The sequence below is a fragment of the Salvelinus sp. IW2-2015 genome, linkage group LG13, assembly GCF_002910315.2.
Source record: "Salvelinus sp. IW2-2015 linkage group LG13, ASM291031v2, whole genome shotgun sequence".
Classification (NCBI taxonomy): domain Eukaryota; kingdom Metazoa; phylum Chordata; class Actinopteri; order Salmoniformes; family Salmonidae; genus Salvelinus; species Salvelinus sp. IW2-2015.
This window is the reverse complement of record NC_036853.1, coordinates 23,179,125-23,201,292: the sequence shown is the minus strand read 5'-3', so window position 1 is coordinate 23,201,292 and position 22,168 is coordinate 23,179,125. Positions and strand designations below refer to the sequence as shown.

The window sequence follows — 22,168 nt, the reverse complement described above, 5'->3', positions numbered from 1 at the left end:
ATCCAAAAGGTAATTTAGAGCGGAGTAAAATTAGCTTCTTCTTTCGCATTAACTTTTCTCTACACGGAAGATGTAGTCGACGCAGATGTAGGTCAATAGCCTAAATACATTTTGTCTAAGAAAATGAAAAGCTGACAACGACCATTACACGTCATTTAATTGAGTCATAAATGCAGAAGAGCGAGAATTGGGTAAAACACTGCAGGAGGACCGAATTTACTGTATAGAGAGCACACTGTGGGGGAGAGAAAAGTGTTTTCAGTTGCCAATGTAGCAGAGTCTCTGCGTGCGTGTAGTGTTTGTGATTGCGCATGAGAGAGAGAGAGAGAGAGAGAGACAACCGTTTTTGGTGTGGCTTGAGGCAGAGAGCGCGTGAGTAAGAAGAGTGTGAGGGCGGGAAAACACTCGGGATTCCTTAAAAGTCGCTTTCTGACTGGTGTATTTCAAGTTGCAGATGCCGACAGATGTGCTCAAAGACAGTATCAGTATCGAGGAAACACTGGTGAAGGTAGGCGAGGATGTTTAAAGAGAATGTGCTGGGCAGCCACCATGTACCTTTTTAACAGTTTATATGGATGCAAATATGTCATTACTTAACGCTTGCCTCACAAGACATCTGTCAAGAACGTCTATCGCTTGCACGCGTTGTGACCGGATGCGGGAAGTGCTGATGACATAACAGAAGGGCTCTAATTGATTTTGTTTATTCTTTGAGCTTCAAATGTAACTGACATCAAATTGTTCATGGGCAGGAGGCCATTCAGTTCTTAAAGGTGCTCTGCGTCTCTTTGTGTGTGTGTGTTTGAGCCTGTGTGTGAGCCTGTGTGTGAGCGTGTGTGCTTGTGTGAGAGAGAAAGAGACAGACATACATCGAGAGATATAAGCTAGAAAGGGAGATGGAGAGATATAGAGGGGGGTAGAGAGAGGCAGAAGCAGTGTAGATGTTAATAATGAGGGGGATAGACACAGAGTGAGATAATGTAATGTATGTGACTAGGGCTTTCTATTTCAGATCACACTAAAAGTGATGACATGTCAGGCACAGAGTGACTAGCCCACTGTCTATTACAGTCAAATTGGTTCAAGTTTTCCCGGAGACAGCTGAGGATGTGGTAGTATACTAGGTACCGCAGCATTGCGCAGCATTGCACATGGAAGCCACATCACAATCCTTGCTATCTATACAATTGTATGTGTGTATGGTAAGCTGCTACAGAGTGTGGAATTCTGATGGAAATGTGGACTCAAAGTCAGAGCCTGGTTGGTCCATGTTATATGGGAATTTATAAACTGGGTGGTTTGAGCCCTGAATGCTGAATGGCTGAAAGCCATGGGTAAATCAAAAAAGTACTTTTTACTGTTCTAGTTATGTTGGTAACCATTTTATAATAGCAATAATGCACTCCGCCTTGCATCGTGCTTAAGAACAGCCCTTAGCCGTGGTACAGTATCTTGGCCATATACCACACCCTCTCGGGCATTATTGCTTAAATATTGTGTATATTTATTTATTTGTCTCTCTTTTAGTGTGATAGTATGACTCTGTCCAGTGCCCCGCCTTTACGCAGAGGAAGTACCCCTCTGCCAATCAAACACCAGCTCAGACGGGAAGAAGCTGTTCATGATGATTGTGATTGGACATCAGGGTTGGCTGGACCTTCTCCTCCTCCAATCAGTTTCAGCCTGGCGAAGGATGAGACCATCACCTCAGCAGTAGAGGGGAGACCCCCCTCTGAAGGGCCCTTTCGAATTGCCCTGCTGGGTCAGAATGGGGTGGGCAAGTCATGCCTTGCTATCGCCTTGGCTGGGGATTTGGATCGAACTGCATCTGTGGATTCTGAAGGTGCATTGGTGTTTGGATGTTGACAAAAATATATGAAAGAAACATCTGCTTGTGACCCGTCTAGTTTTCCCACAGACTGACCACTGTTTTTACAAAAATTGGCCTATGATACTAACAGGTTAAATGTGTGCCGGGCAAATCACCCCAACATTTTGTATGTCTTGTAAAAAAAAAACGTAAGCTGAAAACCTTATTTCCACCATCTCCCACCTGAGACTTCCCTGATATGTCTCTCTCTCCCCCTCAGGGGAGGGCTATGTGCACACTGTTACCGTGGACGACGAGGACTGCACCATCCTTATCTACGACAACTGGAGGCAGGTGAGCCTAACAGCACATCTGTGGTCGCACTCTACCCCAGCCTTCTCTCTCCCACTCCTTACCCTTTGTCTTTCCTCATGGACTAACTCTTAATGTGGGAGTTTCCCTGGGGAGTTTCCCCTGTGGGACTCTATTATTGACTGGCTTGGAAGCTTCTTATCATGTTATTTTCCACAAGTTTACCCCTGTTGCCCTGGGTATTCTTCAAACGTGTTCATGGATGTGTAAGGGAGGTAGCTGCTCGCTGAGCAGATGTACAGTACTGGGGACATATTCTCCTTCTGCTGTTCCTGACCCAGCTGGGGGTTGGGTATTGTAGTAGCTCTCCAGTCTGAAATAACAAGATTTTGTGAATTTGCGTCTTTCCTTTTTGTTGACCTTATATAGATTTATTTTATTGCGATTCTGTTTATCTAATTGCATCACTAACGTTGTTCTCTGGTTGTCTTGTGTGAGAGACCAAGATATGTTGGTGATGCTGCTCTGTCTATTATGTTCAGTAGAATATGAGTTAGCCTTTTGATGCAGTCCAGTCTCAAGAGTGAAATCTTAAATTCAGATTTTAGAATTACAATTTAGCTTTTCTCACTGAGTGTCCCTGAATCATTTTCAGTGACTTATGAACGATTCACTCGAAGGGCATCCAGTGTGTGTGTGTGTGTGTGTGTGTGTGTGTGGTGTGTGTGTGTGTGTGTGTGTGTGTGTGTGTGTGTGTGTGTGTGTGTGTGTGTGTGTGTGTGTGTGTGTGGTGTGTGTGTGTGTGTGTGTGTGTGTGTGGTGTGTGTGTGTGTGTGTGATTGTATTCTCTGCGTGTGTCATCAGTAATTGACGTGGTTCCCAGTTGGTGTGGTATGGTAATTTGTCTCTAGGCAGCAGGGAATCATAGAATGAAAGAGCACAGGGCTCCACTTTCAGTCTTGACTGCTGCAGGCAGCACACTTTCACTGCAAACCACCAGAACAATATGCAATCATTTGTTTGACATTTTTGAAAAAACACAATCACACGGTCAGGGCTATGGGCCAGAAGGTTGAAGGTTCCCTGCCTGTTTCATTATACTACTATCAGTGCCGGCTGCAGACAATGATCAGCTAGGGGGGAATCTGATTTTCAACATTTTGATATTGATATTTATACTTTTTTAAATATAAGCAACACATTTTCTACCAACAAGTTTCTGTGACAATGCACCACAGAACCAATAAACAAAGCATACCGAATTCGGGCACTTCAATATCATGGTTTGCGTTTTCAATGCCACAATAAATAGACTATGTCAATCTTGACAAACAGAAAATACATCCCTCCCTACCTTGTCGGCCTACCCAGTATCGAAGGTTTGGCTTGACAATCTCTGAATGTCATTCAACTTTTTGGTGTTCTGTAATAGATGTCACTTTCCAGTCATCAAATGGTTGCTGCACAATTTGGGTTGATTGATTTTATTTATCAGTAAAAAAAATACATATATATACTAGAGGTCGACCGATTATGATTTTTTTCAACGCCGATACCGATTATTGGAGGACCAAAAAAATCCGATACCGATTATTTATTTGTAATAATGACAATTACAACAATACTGAATTAACCCTTATTTTAACTTAATATAATACATCAATAAAATCAATTTAGCCTCAAATAAATAATGAAACATGTTCAATGTGGTTTAAATAATGCAAAAACAAAGTGTTGGAGAAGAAAGTAAAAGTGCAATATGTGCCATGTAAGAAAGCTAATGTTTAAGTTCCTTGCTCAGAACATGAGAACATATGAAAGCTGGTGGTTCCTTTTAACATGAGTCTTCAATATTCCCAGGTAAGAAGTTTTAGGTTGTAGTTATTATAGGAATTATAGGACTATTTCTCTCTATACGATTTGTATTTCATTACCTTTGACTATTGGATGTTCTTATAGGCACTTTAGTATTGCCAGTGTAACTGTATAGCTTCCATCCCTCTCCTCGCCGCTACCTGGGCTCGAACCAGGAACACATCGACAACAGCCACCCTCGAAGCGTTACCCATGAAGAGCAAGGGGAACAACTACTCCAAGTCTCAGAGCGAGTGACGTTTGAAACGCTATTAGCGCGAACCCCGCTAACTAGCTAGCCATTTCACATCGGTTACACCAGCCTAATCTCGGGAGTTGATAGGCTTGAAGTCATAAACAGTGCAATGCTTGAAGCATTGCGAAGAGCTGCTGGCAAAACGCACGAAAGTGCTGTTTGAATGAATGCTTACGAGCCTGCTGGTGCCTACCATCGCTCAGTCAGACTGCTCTATCAAATCATATACTTAATTATAACATAATAACACACAGAAATACGAGCCTTAGGTCATTAATATGGTAGAATCCGGAAACTATCATCTCAAAAACAAAACGTTTATTCTTTCAGTGAAATACAGAACCGTTCCATATTTTATCTAACGGGTGGCATCCATAAGTCTAAATATTCCTGTTACATTGCACAACCTTCAATGTTATGTCATAATTACGTAAAATTCTGGCAAATTAGATCGCAATGAGCCAGGCGGCCCAAACTGTTGCATATACCCTGACTCTGTGTGCAATGAACGCAAGAGAAGTGACACAATTTCACCTGGTTAATATTGCCTGCTAACCTAGATTTCTTTTAGCTAAATATGCAGGTTTAAAAATATATACTTGTGTATTGATTTTAAGAAAGGCATTGATGTTTATGGTTAGGTACACGTTGGAGCAACGACAGTCCTTTTTCGCGAATGCGCACTGCATCGATTATATGCAACGCAGGACACGCTAGATAAACTAGTAATATCATCAACCATGTGTAGTTATAACTAGGGATTATGATTGATTGATTGATTGTTTTTTATAAGATAAGTTTAATGCTAGCTAGCAACTTACCTTGGCTTCTTACTGCATTCGCGTAACAGGCGGGCTCCTCGTGAAGCAAGTGGTTAGAGCGTTGGGCTAGTTAACCGTAAGGTTGCAAGATTGAATCCCTGAGCTGACAAGGTAAAAATCTGTCGTTCTGCACCTGAACAAGGCAGTTAACCCACCGTTCCTAGGCCGTCATTGAAAATAAGAATGTGTTCTTAACTGACTTGCCTAGTTAAATAAAGGTGTAAAAAAAAAAAATCGGCAAAATCGGCGTCCAAAATTACCGATTTCCGATTGTTATGAAAACTTGAAATCGGCCCTAATTAATCGGCCATTCCGATTAATCGGTCGACCTGTAATATATACACACAGTACAAAGATTTTTAAAAGTGACCGGGATTGCATAATAAAGTCGGGGACTTATTTCCAGTATGGTCCATATTTATTACATAATTACAAACACAATTACATATACAGTATATAAACACATTACAGAGATACAGAGAAAAAAAATGTTATACTGTTCACACATTAGCCAGCTTTTGACATGCTTTTTAAAAGTGGTTATGGTTGGTATGGCTCTGAGTTGCTGTGGTAGTTAAAATATGTTCTTACCAGATAGACTCTTATATTTAAAACAATGAATATTAGTGTCTCTGGCTCTGGTATTATGCTGGTGGGCATCTTTAATAAATGAAAAATTGTTGGATAGGTACCTGGGGACTGAGGGTGTAATAATTATGTGGACCAGACTAAGCCTAGCTGCTTAAAATGCTCAACCTCCAGATGAGTATGAGTGGGGAGTTTAAGTAAAATTCTTACAAGCTTGTTTTGGCTGGTCTGTAGCTTATTGTTTAGATGTTTGGGGCTGCTGGTGAACCATGATGTGCAGGCATAATCAAAGTGACACTGGACTAGTGCACTTGCCAGAGTCTTTAGGGTGTCTATCAGTGGAGGCTCCTCCTCAGTGGATTTCATAAAAAATAAAATGGTTGAACATTAAAAAAATAATCATCTTTAGATAAAACTATTCTAAATATATTCACATGTCACCAAATATTTGATTAAAACACACTGTTTTGCAATGAAGGTCTACAGTAGCCTCAGCTGCACTGAGGTAGCATTATGGTGTAGCCGGGGTAGCACTATGGTGTAGCCGGAGGACAGCTAGCTTATGTTCTCCTCTGGGTACATTTACTTCAATACAAAACCTAGGAGGCTCATGGTTCTCACCCCCTTCCATAGATAGAATTATGACAACTTCTGGAGGATGTCCTCCAACCTATCAGAGCTCTTGCAGCATGAACTGACATGTTGTCCACCCAATCAAAGGATCAGAGAATGAATCTAGTATTGAAAGCATAAGCTACAGCTAGCTAGCACTGCAGTGCATAAAATGTGGTAGTTGACTCAAAGAGAGAGAAAGACAATAGTTTAACAGTTTTGAACAAATTAATTTCTTCTAAAGTTAAGGAGAAGCAAGCGAGAGAGGGAGAGAGAGAGAGAAAAACAAAGATAGCTATATTTCGTAGTAGATTGTTACACTTTCACTTTCACCTACTTAGCTAGTGTCAAATGCAGCTAGCTAGTTTAGCATACTCAAACACCCAGCTCAAACAGAGAGGAATGCTATGTTAGCTAGAGGGCTATGTCAATCCAACACTGGAACTCTTCCATAAGCTTTTGGCTTTATTAATTTATAGCCACCTGGGCCCGCCGATGTAACCACTAAACTGACTACGCTGTACTACATGATTGTAGCGGGTTTACTAACGCCTTAGTTCTAGTAGCTATGCCTATGTTGACTATGGTGTCACAACGATGTAGGCTGTTTGTAGCAGTTAGCAGTCATGATATGAAGGTTTAGCATAGAAAGGTTTTTTCGCCTGGTCACAGACAGCTGATGTGTTCGGCACTGAAGTCCACATGCGAAGGAAAAAGGTGAGAGGAGGAGAGGGCATAGATAGATGCGAGAAGGAATTATATATACAACAAGCTGTTTGTATGTGCCTGGTATGAAAATGAACTGTGTTTGAGTGTGATCAGGGGTGTATTCATTGCGCCAATTCTGTTGAAAAAAATGTCTTAAACGGAAGCAAACGGAACAAAACAAGGATAAACAACTGAATTTGTCCAGTAGAAACTCATGTTTGCAACTTTTGGACTAATGATTACACCCCAGATCAGCTAGATGCAGGCAAGAGTGTGCAAGGCGGTATTGAATGTGTCACTGTCTAACAGCTTGATTACTCATAATTCTCTCGACCTGTGCACCTACGTTGTAAACTTTCATTCATAGGATAGGTTGTAGCAACCTCATGATGAGTACAGGGAACATTTGAATATCATGTAGTAGCCTAAACCTGACGATGTTACATTGAGCTGGGTGAATGAAATATGAATGATAGTCATTCAGTATGCTGTAATATAAATAAGGCCATGGTCATAAACATTTTTTATTATCCTCCCTCATCTTAAAAGGCACCGACCGCCACTGGTGTCTATAGCTAGGTTTTCATCCAATTAGTGACAGGTTTCCATGTGAATATTCTAAAATCTGCAAATAACTTTTGCAGTTAAATTCCCTTGTACCGAATAAAAAAATAAACGTTCAATGGGTTTACAACTCTAGTGCCTACTGATGGTTTTGTCACACCAAAAAATTGTTTAGGTATAGTAAATGTGCCCACTTTAGCCAAGAGCTCGCAGATACAGTGTGGGTATAGCCTACATGATGAGATTATTATGGACAAAAGTGTGAGATTATTTTTCAAACGGCAGCCAAGCATCAATCATCATGTTACCCTAATAAGACTCTCAATATTTATTGAAAGGAGCATCAAGCTTATCACTGTGCACTTTCACCACCCTGTGGAGTTCATCATAACTTATTTCATCTGTAGTCTAACTGCATGCTTTCCCATGATGTTGTGCTATTTTTTGTCTGACGTACTTTAATGGCATTAAAAGGTTGGATGGAAACCTGGTTAATGTCAAGTCATTTTGAGGATGCTGGAATTATATTATTGACGAACGTGCACATGCCTACAGGAGACTTTTTGATGTCGCTTAATCAGATTTAAACATTGTGACTGGTTGTGTTTATGCCAAATATAAAAGGTAATACATTTTAAAAGTTAAATGACAAATATTTAAGCTATATTGAAGCATTAGGTTCTAGGTGTGCCAGGACTAGCCGCTTGAATTGGAGAGGAGGCAGAGCCTGCTTTAAGCTTTCCTGAATAACTAGGCCTGCCTAGAGCATATGTGGCCACATTATTATAGGACGACTTGGGAGAATGATGATCTGCAACAGACAGCGTATCTCTAGAATTTTGTACTCACTTAAAAACAATAATGCAATTATTCATGGCATTGTGGTGTTGTAGGCTAGTCTAGGTAGGATAATTGTATTGTCCCTAAACAAAATCAGTAGGGGAGCTTGTTGAGCTGCGTGTCTTGTCTTCAAGTTTAAAGTTTTAATGTCACATACACAACTACAGTGAAATGCCTTTCTTGCAAACTCAAAACTCAACAATGCAATAATCAATAGCAATGTATTACTAGGAAAAAAACACACACAAGAAATAAGAATAGGAAATATAAATCGCATAATAAAGTAAGTATACTATAGACAGGAAATATTGAAGAAGTCAGATCCAATACCATATTTACATGTGCAGGGATACTGGAGTGATGGAGGTAGATATGTATAGGGGTAAGGGGACTAGGCAACAGGATAAACAGAATAGCAGCAGCTTGCATGTGAGTGGTTGTGCAGGTGTGTACAGTCGGTATGAATGTATGTGCATATTATGTGTGAGTGAGCAAATTATGGAGTGATTGTTTGTGTGTGTTAGAGCCCTGTGAGTGTGCATAGAGACAAATATGGAAATAAAAGGTAAATAAAGATATAAGGTAAACTCAGTCCGTGTAGCTATTTTGTTATCTTTTTATCAGTCGTATTGCTTGGGGATAGAAGCTGTTCAAGAGCCTGTTTGTGTCAGATTTGATGCACTGCTATCTCTTGCTGTGAAGCAGCAGAGAAAATAATCTATGTCTTGTGTGGTTGGGGTCTTTGACGATTTTCCAGGCCTTCTTTTCACACCGCCTGATATAGAGGTCCTGGATGGCAGGGAGCTCGGCCCCAGTGATGTACTGAGCTGTCCGCACAACCCTCTGTAGCGCCATGCGATTGAGGGCGGTGCTATTGCCATACCAAGCAGTGATGCAGACAGTCAATATGCTCTCAATGGTACAGCTGTAGAACCTTTTCAGGATTTGAGGGCCCATGCCAAACTTTTTCAACCTCCTGAGGGGGAAGAGACACTGTCGCACCTTCTTCATGACTGCATGTGTGTTTGGACCATTTTAAGTCTTTAGTGATTTGGACAATGAGGAACTTGAAGCTGTCTACCTGCTCTACTGCTGCCCCGTCGATGTGGATGGGGGCATGCTCACCCCCCCTTTCCTGTAGTCCACGATCAGCTCCTTGGTCTTGCTGATGTTGAGGGAAGGGTTGTTGCTCTGGCACCACACTGCCAGGTTACTGACCTCCCTGTAGGCTGACTTATCATTGCCTAACACCTTCGTTTCGTCAGTGAACTTGATAATGGTGTTGGACTTGTGTTGGTCACATAGTCGTGGGTGAACAGGGAGTACAGGAGGGGCCCCAGTGTTCTTCACTGTTCTTCTCTTAACTTTTCTTTCATGTGTAATGTTGCAGCTGGGCTCTCTGCTGCCTATCAGCTACTCCTATTTGTTCTTGTGGATTCGGCAGGTAGCCTAGTGGTTAGAGCGTTGGACTAGTAACCGAAAGGTTGCAAGATTGAATCCCCGAGCTGACAAGGTGAAAATATGTCGCTCTACCCCTGAACAAGGCAGTTAACCCACTGTTCCTAGGCTGTCATTGAAAATAAGATTTTTTTCTAAACTGACTTGCCTAGTTAAATTAAGGTAAAAAATGTATGCAGCTTTTATGTATGGTTGCTAGTTAGCCTATTGCAGATCTGGATAGAGGGCAGGATAGAAAGTTAGACTGGTAGAAGATATAGACCTGTGGTGTAGTAAAAGTTAGCATGCGTTTGAATTGTAGTGCATAAGGGAAATACCAAATCACCTTGTTATAGGGGAGGCGCATGCAAGCAGATGAGGACATTTGTCTACAATGGAAGAATTTATATAGTAAGTCCTTCAAAAGAGCAAATGTAAACCAGGGAAACCTCCCTCCTCTGTGCCCAATAAAAAAAACACACAACCCTCCCCAAAGCAACAAAAAAAAGTAAGACAACCCTTCCCTATTTTGGACCACCGCAGTAAAGTTCGATCTGTCCCTAATGAAATGTGGCTGCTGACCCTCATTCACAAGTTTCTAAAAATGTGCACACTTTATGCAAGGGGGCAGTATTTTCACGTCTGGATGAAAAGCGTGCCCAAAGTATACTGCCTGTTACTCAGGCCCAGAAGCTAGAATATGCATATAATTAGTCGATTTGGATAGAAAACACTCTAAAGTTTCCAAAACTGTTAAAATAATGTCTGTGAGTATAACAGAACTCATATGGCAGGCAAAAACCTGAGAAGTTCCACTTCCTGTTTGAATTTTTTCTGAGGTGGCAGATTTTCAACCAAGCTCTCATTGAAATTACAGCGAGATATTGATGAGTTTTCACTTCCTACGGCTTCCACTAGATGTCAACAGTCAATAGAACTTTGTCTGATGACTCTAATGTGAAGGGGGGCCGAAGGAGACAGGAATGAGTAATCACTGCCACGAGCTGACCATGCTTTCACATGCGCATTCACATGAGGAGGACCTCCGTTCCACCGCTCATCTGAAGTCAATCTAATTCTCCGGTTGGAACGTTATTCAAGATGTATGTTAACAACATTCTAAAGATTGATTCAGTACATCGTTTGACATMTTTCTAGTGACTGTTACGGAACTTTTGGACATTTCGTCACGTTATAGTGGACGCGCTTTGTGACTTTGGAATTGTTTTTCCAAACGCGCTAACCAAAGTAGCTAATTGGACATAAATAACAAATCAAGCATTTATTGTGGACCTGGGATTCCTAGGACTGCATTCTGATGATCTACATTTATGATGAGTATTTCTTTTTTTCTCTTTTTTAAATTTTTTATCCCCTTTTCTCCCCAATTTTCGTGGTATCCAATCGCTAGTAATTACTATCTTGTCTCATCGCTACAACTCCCGTACGGGCTCGGGAGAGACGAAGGTCGAAAGTCATGCGTCCTCCGAAGCACAACCCAACCAAGCCGCACTGCTTCTTAACACAGCGCGCCTCCAACCCGGAAGCCAGCCGCACCAATGTGNCTCCAACCCGGAAGCCAGCCGCACCAATGTGTCGGAGGAAACACCGTGCACCCGCCCCCCTCGGTTAGCGCGCACTGCGCCCGGCCCGCCACAGGAGTCGCTGGAGCGCGATGAGACAAGGATATCCCTACCGGCCAAACCCTCCCTAACCCGGACGACGCTAAGCCAATTGTGCGTCGCCCCACGGACCTCCCGGTCGCGGCCGGCTGCGACAGAGCCTGGGCGCGAACCCAGACTCTGGTGGCGCAGCATAGCACTGCGATGCAGTGCTCTAGACCACTGCGCCACCCGGGAGGCCCTATGATGAGTATTTCTGTTGAAACGATGTGGCTATGCAAAATCACTTGATGTTTTTGGAACTAGTGAATGTAACGCGCCAATGTAAACTCAGATTTTTTGTTATAAATATGAACTTTATCAAACAAAACATGCATGTATTGTGTAACATGAAGTCCTATGAGTGTCATCTGATGAAGATAATCAAAGGTTAGTGATTAATTTTATCTCTATTTCTGCTTTTTGTGAAAGCTATCTTTCGCTGGAAAAATGGCTGTGCTTATTGTGGTTTGGTGGTGACCTAACATAATCGTTTGTAGTGCTTTCGCTGAAAAGCATATTTGAAATCGGACACTTTGGTGGGATTAACAACAAGATTACCTTTAAAATGATATATAACACATGTATGTTTGAGGATTTTTAGTTATGAGATTTCTGTTGTTTGAATTTGGCGCCCTGCACTTTCACTGGCTGTTGTCATATCGATCCCGGTAGCGGGATGCAGCCATAAGAATTAAGGAGAAGTATATCTTTAATTCTATGCATAACACTTGTATCTTTCATCAACGTTTATGATGAGTATCCCTGTAAATTGATGTGGCTCTCTGCAAAATCACCGGATGTTTTGGAGTTAAAACATTACTGAACATAACGCGCCAATGTAAACTGAGATTTTTGGATATAAATATGAACTTTATCTAACAAAACATACATGTATTGTGTAACATGAAGTCCTATGAGTGCCATCTGATGAAGATCATCAAAGGTTAGTGATTCATTTTCTCTCTATTTCTGCTTTTTGTGACTCCACTCTTTGGCTGGAAAATGGCTGTGTTTTTCTGTGACTAGGCGCTGACCTAACATAATCGCATGGTATGCTTTCGTCGTAAAGCCTTTTTGAAATCGGACACTGTGGTGGGATTAACAACAAGTTTATCTTTAAAATGGTGTATAATACTTGTATGTTTGAGAAATTTTAATTATGAGATTTCTGTTGTTTGAATTTGGCGCCCTGCACTCACTGGCTGTTGTCAAATCGATCCCTGTAACGGGATTTGAGCCATAAGAAGTTTTAAGACACATAAAAATATGTGTAGCCAAATGTTCCTATCATTTAGAAACCTGGCAGCAGGGTTAACCGCTTTCTTATTCATAGGAATAACATATACACTACATGACCAAAAGTATGTGGACACCTGCTTGTCGAACATCTCATTCCAAAATAATGGGTATTAATATGGAGTTGGTCCCCCCTTTGCTGCTGTAACAGCCTCCACTCTTCTGGAAAGGATTTCCACTAGATGTTGGAACATTGATGCAGGGACTTCAGCCACTAGAGCATAGTGAGGTCGGGCACAGATGTTGGGAAATTAGGCCTTGTTCGCTGTCAGCCTTCCAATTCATCCCAAAGGTATTCGATGGAGTTGAGGTTAGGGCTCTGTGCAGGCCAGTCAAGTTCTTCCACACCGATCTCGACAAACCATTTCTGTATGGACCTTGCTTTCTGCACGGGGCCATTGACTTGCTGAAACAGGAAAGGGCCTTACCCAAACTGTTTCCACAAAGTTGAAAGCACAGAATCATCTAGCATGTCATTTTATGCTGTAGCGTTAAGATTTCCCTTCACTGGAACTAAGGGGCCTAGTCCGAACCATGAAAAACAGTCCCAGACCATTATTCCTCCTCCACCATACCATACAGTTGGCACTATGCATTCGGGCAGGTAGTGTTTTCCTGACATCCGCCAAACCCAGATTTGTCCGTCAGACTGCCAGATGGTGAAGCGTGATTCATCACTCCAGAGAACGCGTTTCCACTGCTCCAGAGTCCAATGGCGGCGAGCTTTGCACCACTCCAGCCGACGCTTGGCATTGTGCATGGTGATCTTAGGCTTGTGAGCAGCTGCTCGGCCATGGTAACCCATTTCATGAAGCTCCCAACGAACAGTTCTTGTGCTGACGTTGCTTCCAGAGGCAGTTTCGGAACTCGGTAGTGAGTGTTGCAACCGAGGACAGGCGATTTTTATGCACTTTAGCACTCACCGGTCCCATTCTGTGAGCTTATGTGCCCTACCACTTTGCAGCTGAGCCGTTGTTGCTCCTATACGTTTCCACTTCACAATAGGAGTACTTACAGTTGACCGGGGCAGATCTAGAAGGGCAGAAATTTGACAAACTGACTTGTTGGAAAGGTGGCATACTGTGACGGTGCCACGTTGAAAGTAACTGAGCTCTTCAGTAAGGTCATTCTGCCAATGTTTGTCTAGGGAGATGGCATGGCTGTGTGCTCGATTTTATACACCTGTCAGCAACAGGTGTGGCTGAAATAGACAAAACCACTCATTTGAAGGGGTGTCCACATACTTTTATATATATAGTGTAGATTTGGTTGTTCTATACAAGTACAAGTATGGCCTTTCTTATAAATAGGAGTGTATTATTATTGAAATTCATATGACAAAATGGAAGGTAAAGTGGTATGATTGTGGTGATCTCTCTCTCTCTCTCAGGACCTGTCTGATCTCCAGTGTGAGGTGTGTGTCCTGGTGTTCTCTGTGACGGACAGGCGGAGTTTCCACCGCACCGCCCAACTCCGCCTCCTCCTCAGGGAGACGCAACCGCAAACTCCCATCATCCTCGTGGGCAACAAGAGCGACCTGGTCCGTTCACGTGAGGTCAGCACTCAAGGTGAGGCAGCTTGGCCCTCTCTTTGTTACAGGACTGCGATGGAATGATGTCCCCCATTGTCTCTGCAACCTTAAGATGCTTTGTATAACCTGCACTGTCCTAGCGGATACCTTTCCCTAAAGATTATCTCTCCCTATATCTTTCCCTTTGCTCCCGCACATTGGCTAACCGGGCTATCTGCATTGTGTCCCACCACCCGCCAACCCCTCTTTTTACACTACTGCTACTCTCTATTTATCATATATGCATAGTTACTTTAACCATACCTACATGTACATATTACCTCAATAAGCCTGACTAACCAGTGTCTGTATATAGCCTTGCTACTGTTATTTTCAAATGTCTTTTTACTGTTGTTTTATTTCTTTACTTACCTACACACCACACACACACACACCACACCACCACACACACACACACACACACACATTTCACTGTAAGGTCTACACCTGTTGTATTCGGCGCACGTGACAAATAAACTTTGATTTGATTTGACCTTTCCCTAAAGATTATCTCTCCCTATACCTTTCCCTAAAGATTATCTCTCCCTATACCTTTCCCTATAGATTATCTCTCCCTATACCTTTCCCTATAGATTATCTATCCCTATAGATGCTCTCTCCTCTCATTGCCTTATTCCTGCCTGCCATCTCCACCCTGTGTGTTGTCAGGTTGAGTTCTATACTGTATCTCTGCAGGGTACTGCTGTGGGGGGAGATTTACAGGAATACAGACGGAAAGTGGCACAGCGCTTCAGCTGCAGTGCAGTGTGGGAGTATGGGGGGAGGGGATGTGCATGCTGAGAACTGTGCATGAGATACTGAGAACACACACCCTATTCATCTAAACGTACATATCAACTGAGGATATGGCTGTGTGGTGTGTTCAGAAGAACAGCCTGAGCTCGGCTGTTTGGTTCCCTCAACCTATAACACACAAAACTTTTGTTCTTTCAAACTTTCTCCATTTCACCCCCACCCGTCTCTGTGTGATAAGTGTTTCTCCAGAATGCAGTTCTTCAGACCTAGACGTTTTTGGATTCAGTGTTATGTAATCTCAGAGCCAAGAGCCTTTGTCTGAGTAGGCCTGAGGCAGAGAGTAAGGCATTCTGATGAATTGCTTTCACAGGCATCGGTTGAAATCTCCCTCAGGAGAGAAAAAAACATTTACCATACCTCTCTTCCTCTCTTCAACTCTAATAACAAACACAGTTTTAATTAGGACCAATTAGGGTATTTGCTTCTCACCATCTTTCATCGTCTGGCGTCTCATTCCCGGGATCTCTGTCTTGCACTCTATCTTTTATTGTCAGGCGGTGGGTAACTGGTGCAGTGAATCAGGCGCAGGAGAGCAGAAATGAGTGTACAAGGTATTTAATTCCACGACAGCACCAGTATACAGACAATACTCAAGGTGCGGAGAAATACCGGTCACTCGAAAATAACGGGCGTAAATACATAACCCGGCAAACATAACCAGCCGACAAGTACCGACATGAACAATCAATAAACACGCACACTAACATGTGGGAAACAGAGGGTTAAATAATGAACATGTAATTAGGGAATAGACCCCAGGTGTGTAGAAAACAGACAAAGCAAATGGAAGATGATAAGTGGATCGGCGATGGCTAGAAGACCGGTGACGTCGACCGCCGAACGCCGCCTGAACAAGGAGAGGGACCGACTTCGGCGGAAGTCGTGACATTTATATGTGCTTAAAACGTATTTTTAATAAATGCTTTCAATGTGTGTGTATTTGTCCTGGGAATACTAGTCTGTAATGACACAATAAATCCATAGAGGCAGGGATATTGAAGTATATCTGATGTCAACCAGAGAGGACCTGGGCTGAGTCACAGGACAATGACATAATAAGAGGTGCTTTATCATGTAACTAATATGGATGAACCTGTGACACCAGCACATCACTGTGTACCCACCCAAAATGTTCTCATCCAAAATGTGTTTCCCACTGACAACTGTGCTTATGGGTGTCTTTCTTTTTCCCTCATCATCGTCTCCCTTTTTCTCTCTTCTCTCAGAGGCCCTCACCAGCGCTTCTCTGTTTGACTGTCTATATGTAGAGATGTCCGCCTCTCTGGATCACCGCACGGCAGAGCTCCTGGAGTATGCTGTGAGGTTAGCCAGGGGCCTCAGCCCGGTGCCTCCAGGGGCCTGTGGGCACGACATGGCTGGCGGCCGGGAGAGCATCACCCACCGTGCCAAGCGTTTCCTCACTAGCCTGGTCCCACGCTACCCCCGCGAGAGGGAACGAGACGGGGGCAAGTTCTTTAGACAAAAGTCCCGGTCCTGCCATGACCTGGGTGCCCTGTGATCAGGGATGATGGAAGGGATAGAAAGAGAGAGGGTTGGCTAGAAAGAGAGAGGGGTGGCTAGAAAGAGAGAGTGGTGGCTAGAAAGAGAGAGGGGTGGCTAGAAAAAGCAAGAGGGAAATAAGATGTAAGTAATCGCAAAATAGAGATGGATTCGAAGAGGTAAATTATGGTAATGAGAAAAGTGAGTGTCAATGTGTGAGTGTAAAAGAGAGTGATGGGAAGAGGATACAGTTGTGGGGGATGACACATGCATAAAGCAGAGAAGAGCAGGAAGAGAGAATGGCATTAAAGAAGAGATGGATGTTTCTGGGTTTATTCATGTAAAAATGTTGTACTAGAGAGCCATAGGTGATAGATAGAAAACCATCCATTAGCTGTTGAACACCTGTAAATACAACACAAAGCATCATACTGTAGTGGTGGAATTGATTATCCACCTCTATTCCCATGTGATTTCATTGAGGATCAAATAAAATAGTTATAGAAGTCATGAGAAAGGAAGGTGACTATTTTTATCTATGTATTTGTCTCTGTGTTCTGTTACAGTTGAGAGACTTTATAGTGCAGAAACTTCCCTGAAGGCTCTTCGCATTGTAGAAATACACGTAACTGCCAAAGTAAAGGAAACACTTGAGTAAATGAGTGATACAAAGTATATTGAAAGCAGTTGCTTCCACACGTATGGTTCCTGAGTTAATTAAGCGATTAACATCCCATCATGCTTAGGGTCATGTATAAAAATGTCCAGATGCCCATTATTTTGGCTACCATGGCTAGAAGGAGATTTTAGTGACTTTGAAAGAGGGGCCTCAAATGAGTGTGGGGCTTTAAAGGGTGTTTGTGTGTGTCTCAGTCACCAGATCTCAACCTATTGAACACTTATAGGATATTCTGGAGCTACGCCAGAGACAGCATTTTCCACCACCATTAATAAAACACCAAATTATGGAATTTCTCGTGTAAGAATCCCTCCAGTAGAGTTCCAGACACTTGTAGAATCTATGCCAAGACACGTTGCAGCTGCATTGAAGCTGTTCTGGTGCCCTATTAACGTCTTATCACACTTTATGTTGGGGTTTCCTTTCTTTTGGCAGTTACCCGTAGGTTTCCAGGACAGGTGCAATAGGGCAGTCGAAGTAGCAGCCCTGATATTACATAGTTTTGATTATTTTCGTGAGCTCTTCACTTGCTTTTTTGAGTATACAGACAATCTTATATCCATGGGGATACAGAGAAGGGGTAGAGAAAGGGCCAGAGCGAGAGACAGAGAGAGACTAAACTTAGAGAGGGCATAAGAGAGAAGGAGGGAGGGGATGGAGAATGCAGCCAGGATTTATTGTATGTAGAGTTATCGTTGCCAGGTTACTGTTGTCAAGGAGACCTATAATCTTTGTGCCATATGCATTTGTGTTCAACATTTTCCCATACAAAATTGGGGTACACTTGAAGGGGAGTGAATGAGATTTCCGAATGTGTTTACGTTTATTGTTGAGAAGAGGACTTTGTCAGATAACAGTATCCCACAACATCACTCTACCACCCTTTACTCCACTCTCCTTTCATTCCCACTCACACCCACACTATTGAAGAGCAAGCATTGAAACAGAGTATATCATCATGGGTCATCATATCATTTTCATGGACCTCATCAAAGAGAAGTGGAGAACACTGCTGTAATCAGGGAGAAACAGAATTGGAAAAAATCCCCCCCTTTAAATGGTGGCATGAAATAATATTTTCACTGTGACTCATTCCCCTGGATCCAAACCCCTGCCTGGGAGCAGTGGGGGTGGAAAATGGATACTGGCAATAGTGTAAAAAGTACCCAATTGTCATACTTTAGTAAAAGTAAAGATACCTTAATAGAAAATGACTCCAGTAAAAGTTAAAGTCACCCAGTAAAATACTACTTGAGAAAAAAGTCTAAAAGTATTTGGTTTTAAATATACTTAAGTATCAAATGTAAAAGTACCAAAACATTTTTTTAAATGTTGTTTATTAAGGATAGCCAGGGGCAAACTCCGACACTCAGACATAATCTACAAATGAAGCATTTGTGTTTAGTGAATCTGCCAGATCAGAGGCAGTAGGAATGACCAAAGATGTTTTCTTGTTAAGTGCATGAATGGGATAATTTTCCTGTCCCGCAAATCATTCAGAATGTAATCATTACTTTTGGGTGTCAGGAAAAATGAATAGAGTAAAAACTACATACTTTTCTTTAGGAATGTAGTGAAGTAAAAGTAAAAGTTGTAAAAAAAATATGAAAAGTAAGGTAAAGTACAAAAAATTACTTAAGTTGTACTTTAAAGTATTTTTACTTTAGTACTTTACATCACTGGAACATAGGCAGATAACACACTGAACCAGCATACTGTTTTGTCTTAAAATGGTACCATTTTCACTCAAGACTAATGTAAATTAAAAACAACCACTGCAGATATGTTGCGTGATGAAGCTGGCCGATACATAACAAGGTTTCTAATCAAAGTGTGGAACAGTCCAAAATGGAGATCGAAACAATTACATTACTCCACAAACAAGCTCTTAATCAAGGCCCTGAATTCATACTGTCCAGTCTCAATTCACCCTGTAGGTTATTGCAGGACCATAGGCCTTAAAAGCAAAACACTGGTTTTCCAATGTCTGTGCATCGATGTGAGATTTTGAGAAATAGCCTATCCTGTGAACGTGTCTGAAAGCTGCTACATTTCATAGAAAAGGAGAGGCTTCTGAAGAATGGCCAGATACCAGTGCTGTAACCTTCTTGTGGTTAGTGAGGTCCAGCCTACACTCTGGTGTAAGACACAATGGTGGGTGAGACCCATTAGTAATAAAAGAGCACATATGATAAACTGTGAAGATTGAATATGTAATGTGGAAGCAGCAGCATGCATATGCAATACATTACATTGCCAAAGTCTATCATAGGAAGGTGGCTTGTACAAGTATTTTCTTAATTTAATATGAGAAACAATATCGAAAAAGACAGTTTGTCATCTAATCATTGTACATGCTGCAAGCCACCGCTGAGTCACCAAGCAAGAAATTCAGTCACTTGACAAAGTCACTGCCCAACTGCCAACTAATCTGAAAATAACTGTCTAGTTGTCATAAACATTGCAGTCAACTCAGATAAATGCCAAATTTCAATCACATCTAATGATATAAAGTGATTTCCACTTACAAATGTGTTTTTATCATAAACGGACCACTCCACGGTAACACCTGAAGTCAGTTAAATATTTAAGTGATAATGCCCCCAAAGCCGGTGTTTGGAATGGATTTGGTCTGTATCAAAATTTGAAATTGTGTTTTTTACATTGGATAAAAGCAGAGACACAGAGTTACAAAATGGTATATCATATACTGCATTTGAGGAACAATGGGGAAGTATTTCTGCTTTGAAAGTTGATAAACTTGTAACCTCACTATTGAGAAAATGGCCTTTGAATGTTTTGGTACCTACTAGAGTCCTCTTCTTTGTCTACACCCATCCAGCATCATTCACACTCTCTTAAGCTTTAGCCGCCACCCAAACTCTGACCATTTTACTTACCCTAGCAGAGCTGGTTAGGCTGTTTTCATGTTATCCAGAGCTTTGGTGACTGTAACTGTGCTGCTGGCTGTAACTATAAATATCTAGGTGTCTGGCAAGACTGTAAACTCTGCTTCCAGACTCACATTAAGCATCTCCAATCCAAAGTTAAATCTAGAATCAGCTTCCTATTTCGCAACAAAGCCTCCTTCACTCATGCATCATGAGGCAGGGAAATTATGTGGATATATTTTTATACTTACCTACAGTTGTTTAATTGTCAGTTCACAGATCACAAGGATCAAATAACTCACATTTCTTTAGTGTACTTGTGAAGGAAATTGTATTTTGTGCATCTTATCTTTGGTGTCATAAAACAATCCTTGGTTCCTGCCTGTGTCTGGTCAAGATAGGAGGGGCGGAGTGCATCATGGCCCCTTCCGGAGGACGATCTGGCAGAACGCCCAAAATATGTTCATTAAAACTTCTTACAGATACGTGGGACGGTAGCGTCCCACCTGGCCAACATCCGGTGAAATGGCAGAGCGCCAAATTCAAATTAAATTACTATAAATATTAAACTTTCATGAAATCACAAGTGCAATACATCAAAATAAAGCTTAACTTGTTGTTAATCCTGCCGCCGTGTCAGATTTCAAAGAGGCTTTACGGCGAAAGCAAACCATGCGATTATCTGAGGACAGCGCCCCGCACACAAATGCATAACAAATCAACCAGGGAGTTGCGACACGAAAGTCAGAAATAGCGATATAATATATGCCTTACCTTTGAAGATCTTCTTCTGTTGGCACTCCAAAAGGTCTCAGTTACATTACAAATGGTCCTTTTATTCGATAAAGTCCTTCTTTATATACATAAAAACTCAGTTTAGCTGGCGCGCTTCAGTCACTAATCCACTCGGTTTCCTCCTTCAAAATGCATACAAAATGAATCCCAAACGTTACCAATAAACTTATCCAAACAAGTCAATCAACATTTATAATCAAACCTTATGTACCCTAATACGCAAATAGACGATAACATTTAAGACGGAGAATCGTTATTGTCTTTACCGGAGAAAAATACCAAAGAACGCGCTCTCATTCACGCGCTTGGAAACACTATAGCCAAAATGGGAGCCACCTAGAAAAACTATAATTTCTGGCTCATTTTTCCAAAAACCAGCCTGGAACTCTTTCTAAAGACTGTTGACATCTAGTGGTAGCCCTAGGAACTGCAATCTGGGAGGACTTCGCCTCATAATAAACATGACTGTCATTGGAAACAGTGGTAGGATTAATTTTTTGGGGGGGATGGTTTGTCCTCGGGGTTTCGCCTGCCATTTCAGTTCTGTTTTACTCACAGACATTATTTTAACAGTTATAGAAACTTTAGAGTGTTTCCTATCCAAATCTATCAATTATATGCATATCCTAGCTTCTGGGCCTGAGTAGCAGGCAGTTTACTTTGGGCATGCTTTTCATCCGGATGTCAAAATACCACCCCCTATCCCAAAGAAGTTAAGTTAAGATCTGAGACGGAGCCAGTCCCATGTAGGAACCAATCCAATGAATCATGTTTATGTAGGTTTAGGTAGCCGTATATAAGGCTCTATGTAAGTAACGCTGTTTTAGAGCTCACTTCAGACCACTACTTTATGCATCTAAGTTTGACTGTGAACTCTCCAGCTTGCTGACAATAAAGAGTGATTAATTTAATATTGACTTTGAGTGTCCCTGTGTAAGAATTTCCACAACAATTTGGCATCATGAACTTGATCAGTGATTCCACATTTGGAGCATCTCGGTGAAGGTCTGCYAGGGAGACACCGGTGCTACATTCCCTAGTGCAGGTATTCCCAAACTAGGGTACGCGCAATGCCGTCGGGGGTACGCCAAAGCAATTTTTTTTAATTTTTAATTTTTTTAAATGTCTTCACATTTTCAAACAGTCCATTTATAT

General features: G+C 41.9%; 1 protein-coding gene across 1 annotated transcript; it reads left to right on the top strand.

Moving 5' to 3' along the window:
- Positions 1-219: 219 nt before the first annotated feature.
- LOC111971561 (GTP-binding protein REM 2) lies at positions 220-21,924 on the top strand. The gene is made up of 5 exons (XM_023998394.2): positions 220-508; positions 1,528-1,843; positions 2,091-2,164; positions 14,153-14,330; positions 16,375-21,924. The coding sequence occupies exons 1-5, from the start codon at positions 455-457 to the stop codon at positions 16,665-16,667; spliced, it is 915 nt and encodes a 304-aa protein (XP_023854162.1). The 5' UTR covers positions 220-454; the 3' UTR covers positions 16,668-21,924.
- Positions 21,925-22,168: the final 244 nt, after the last annotated feature.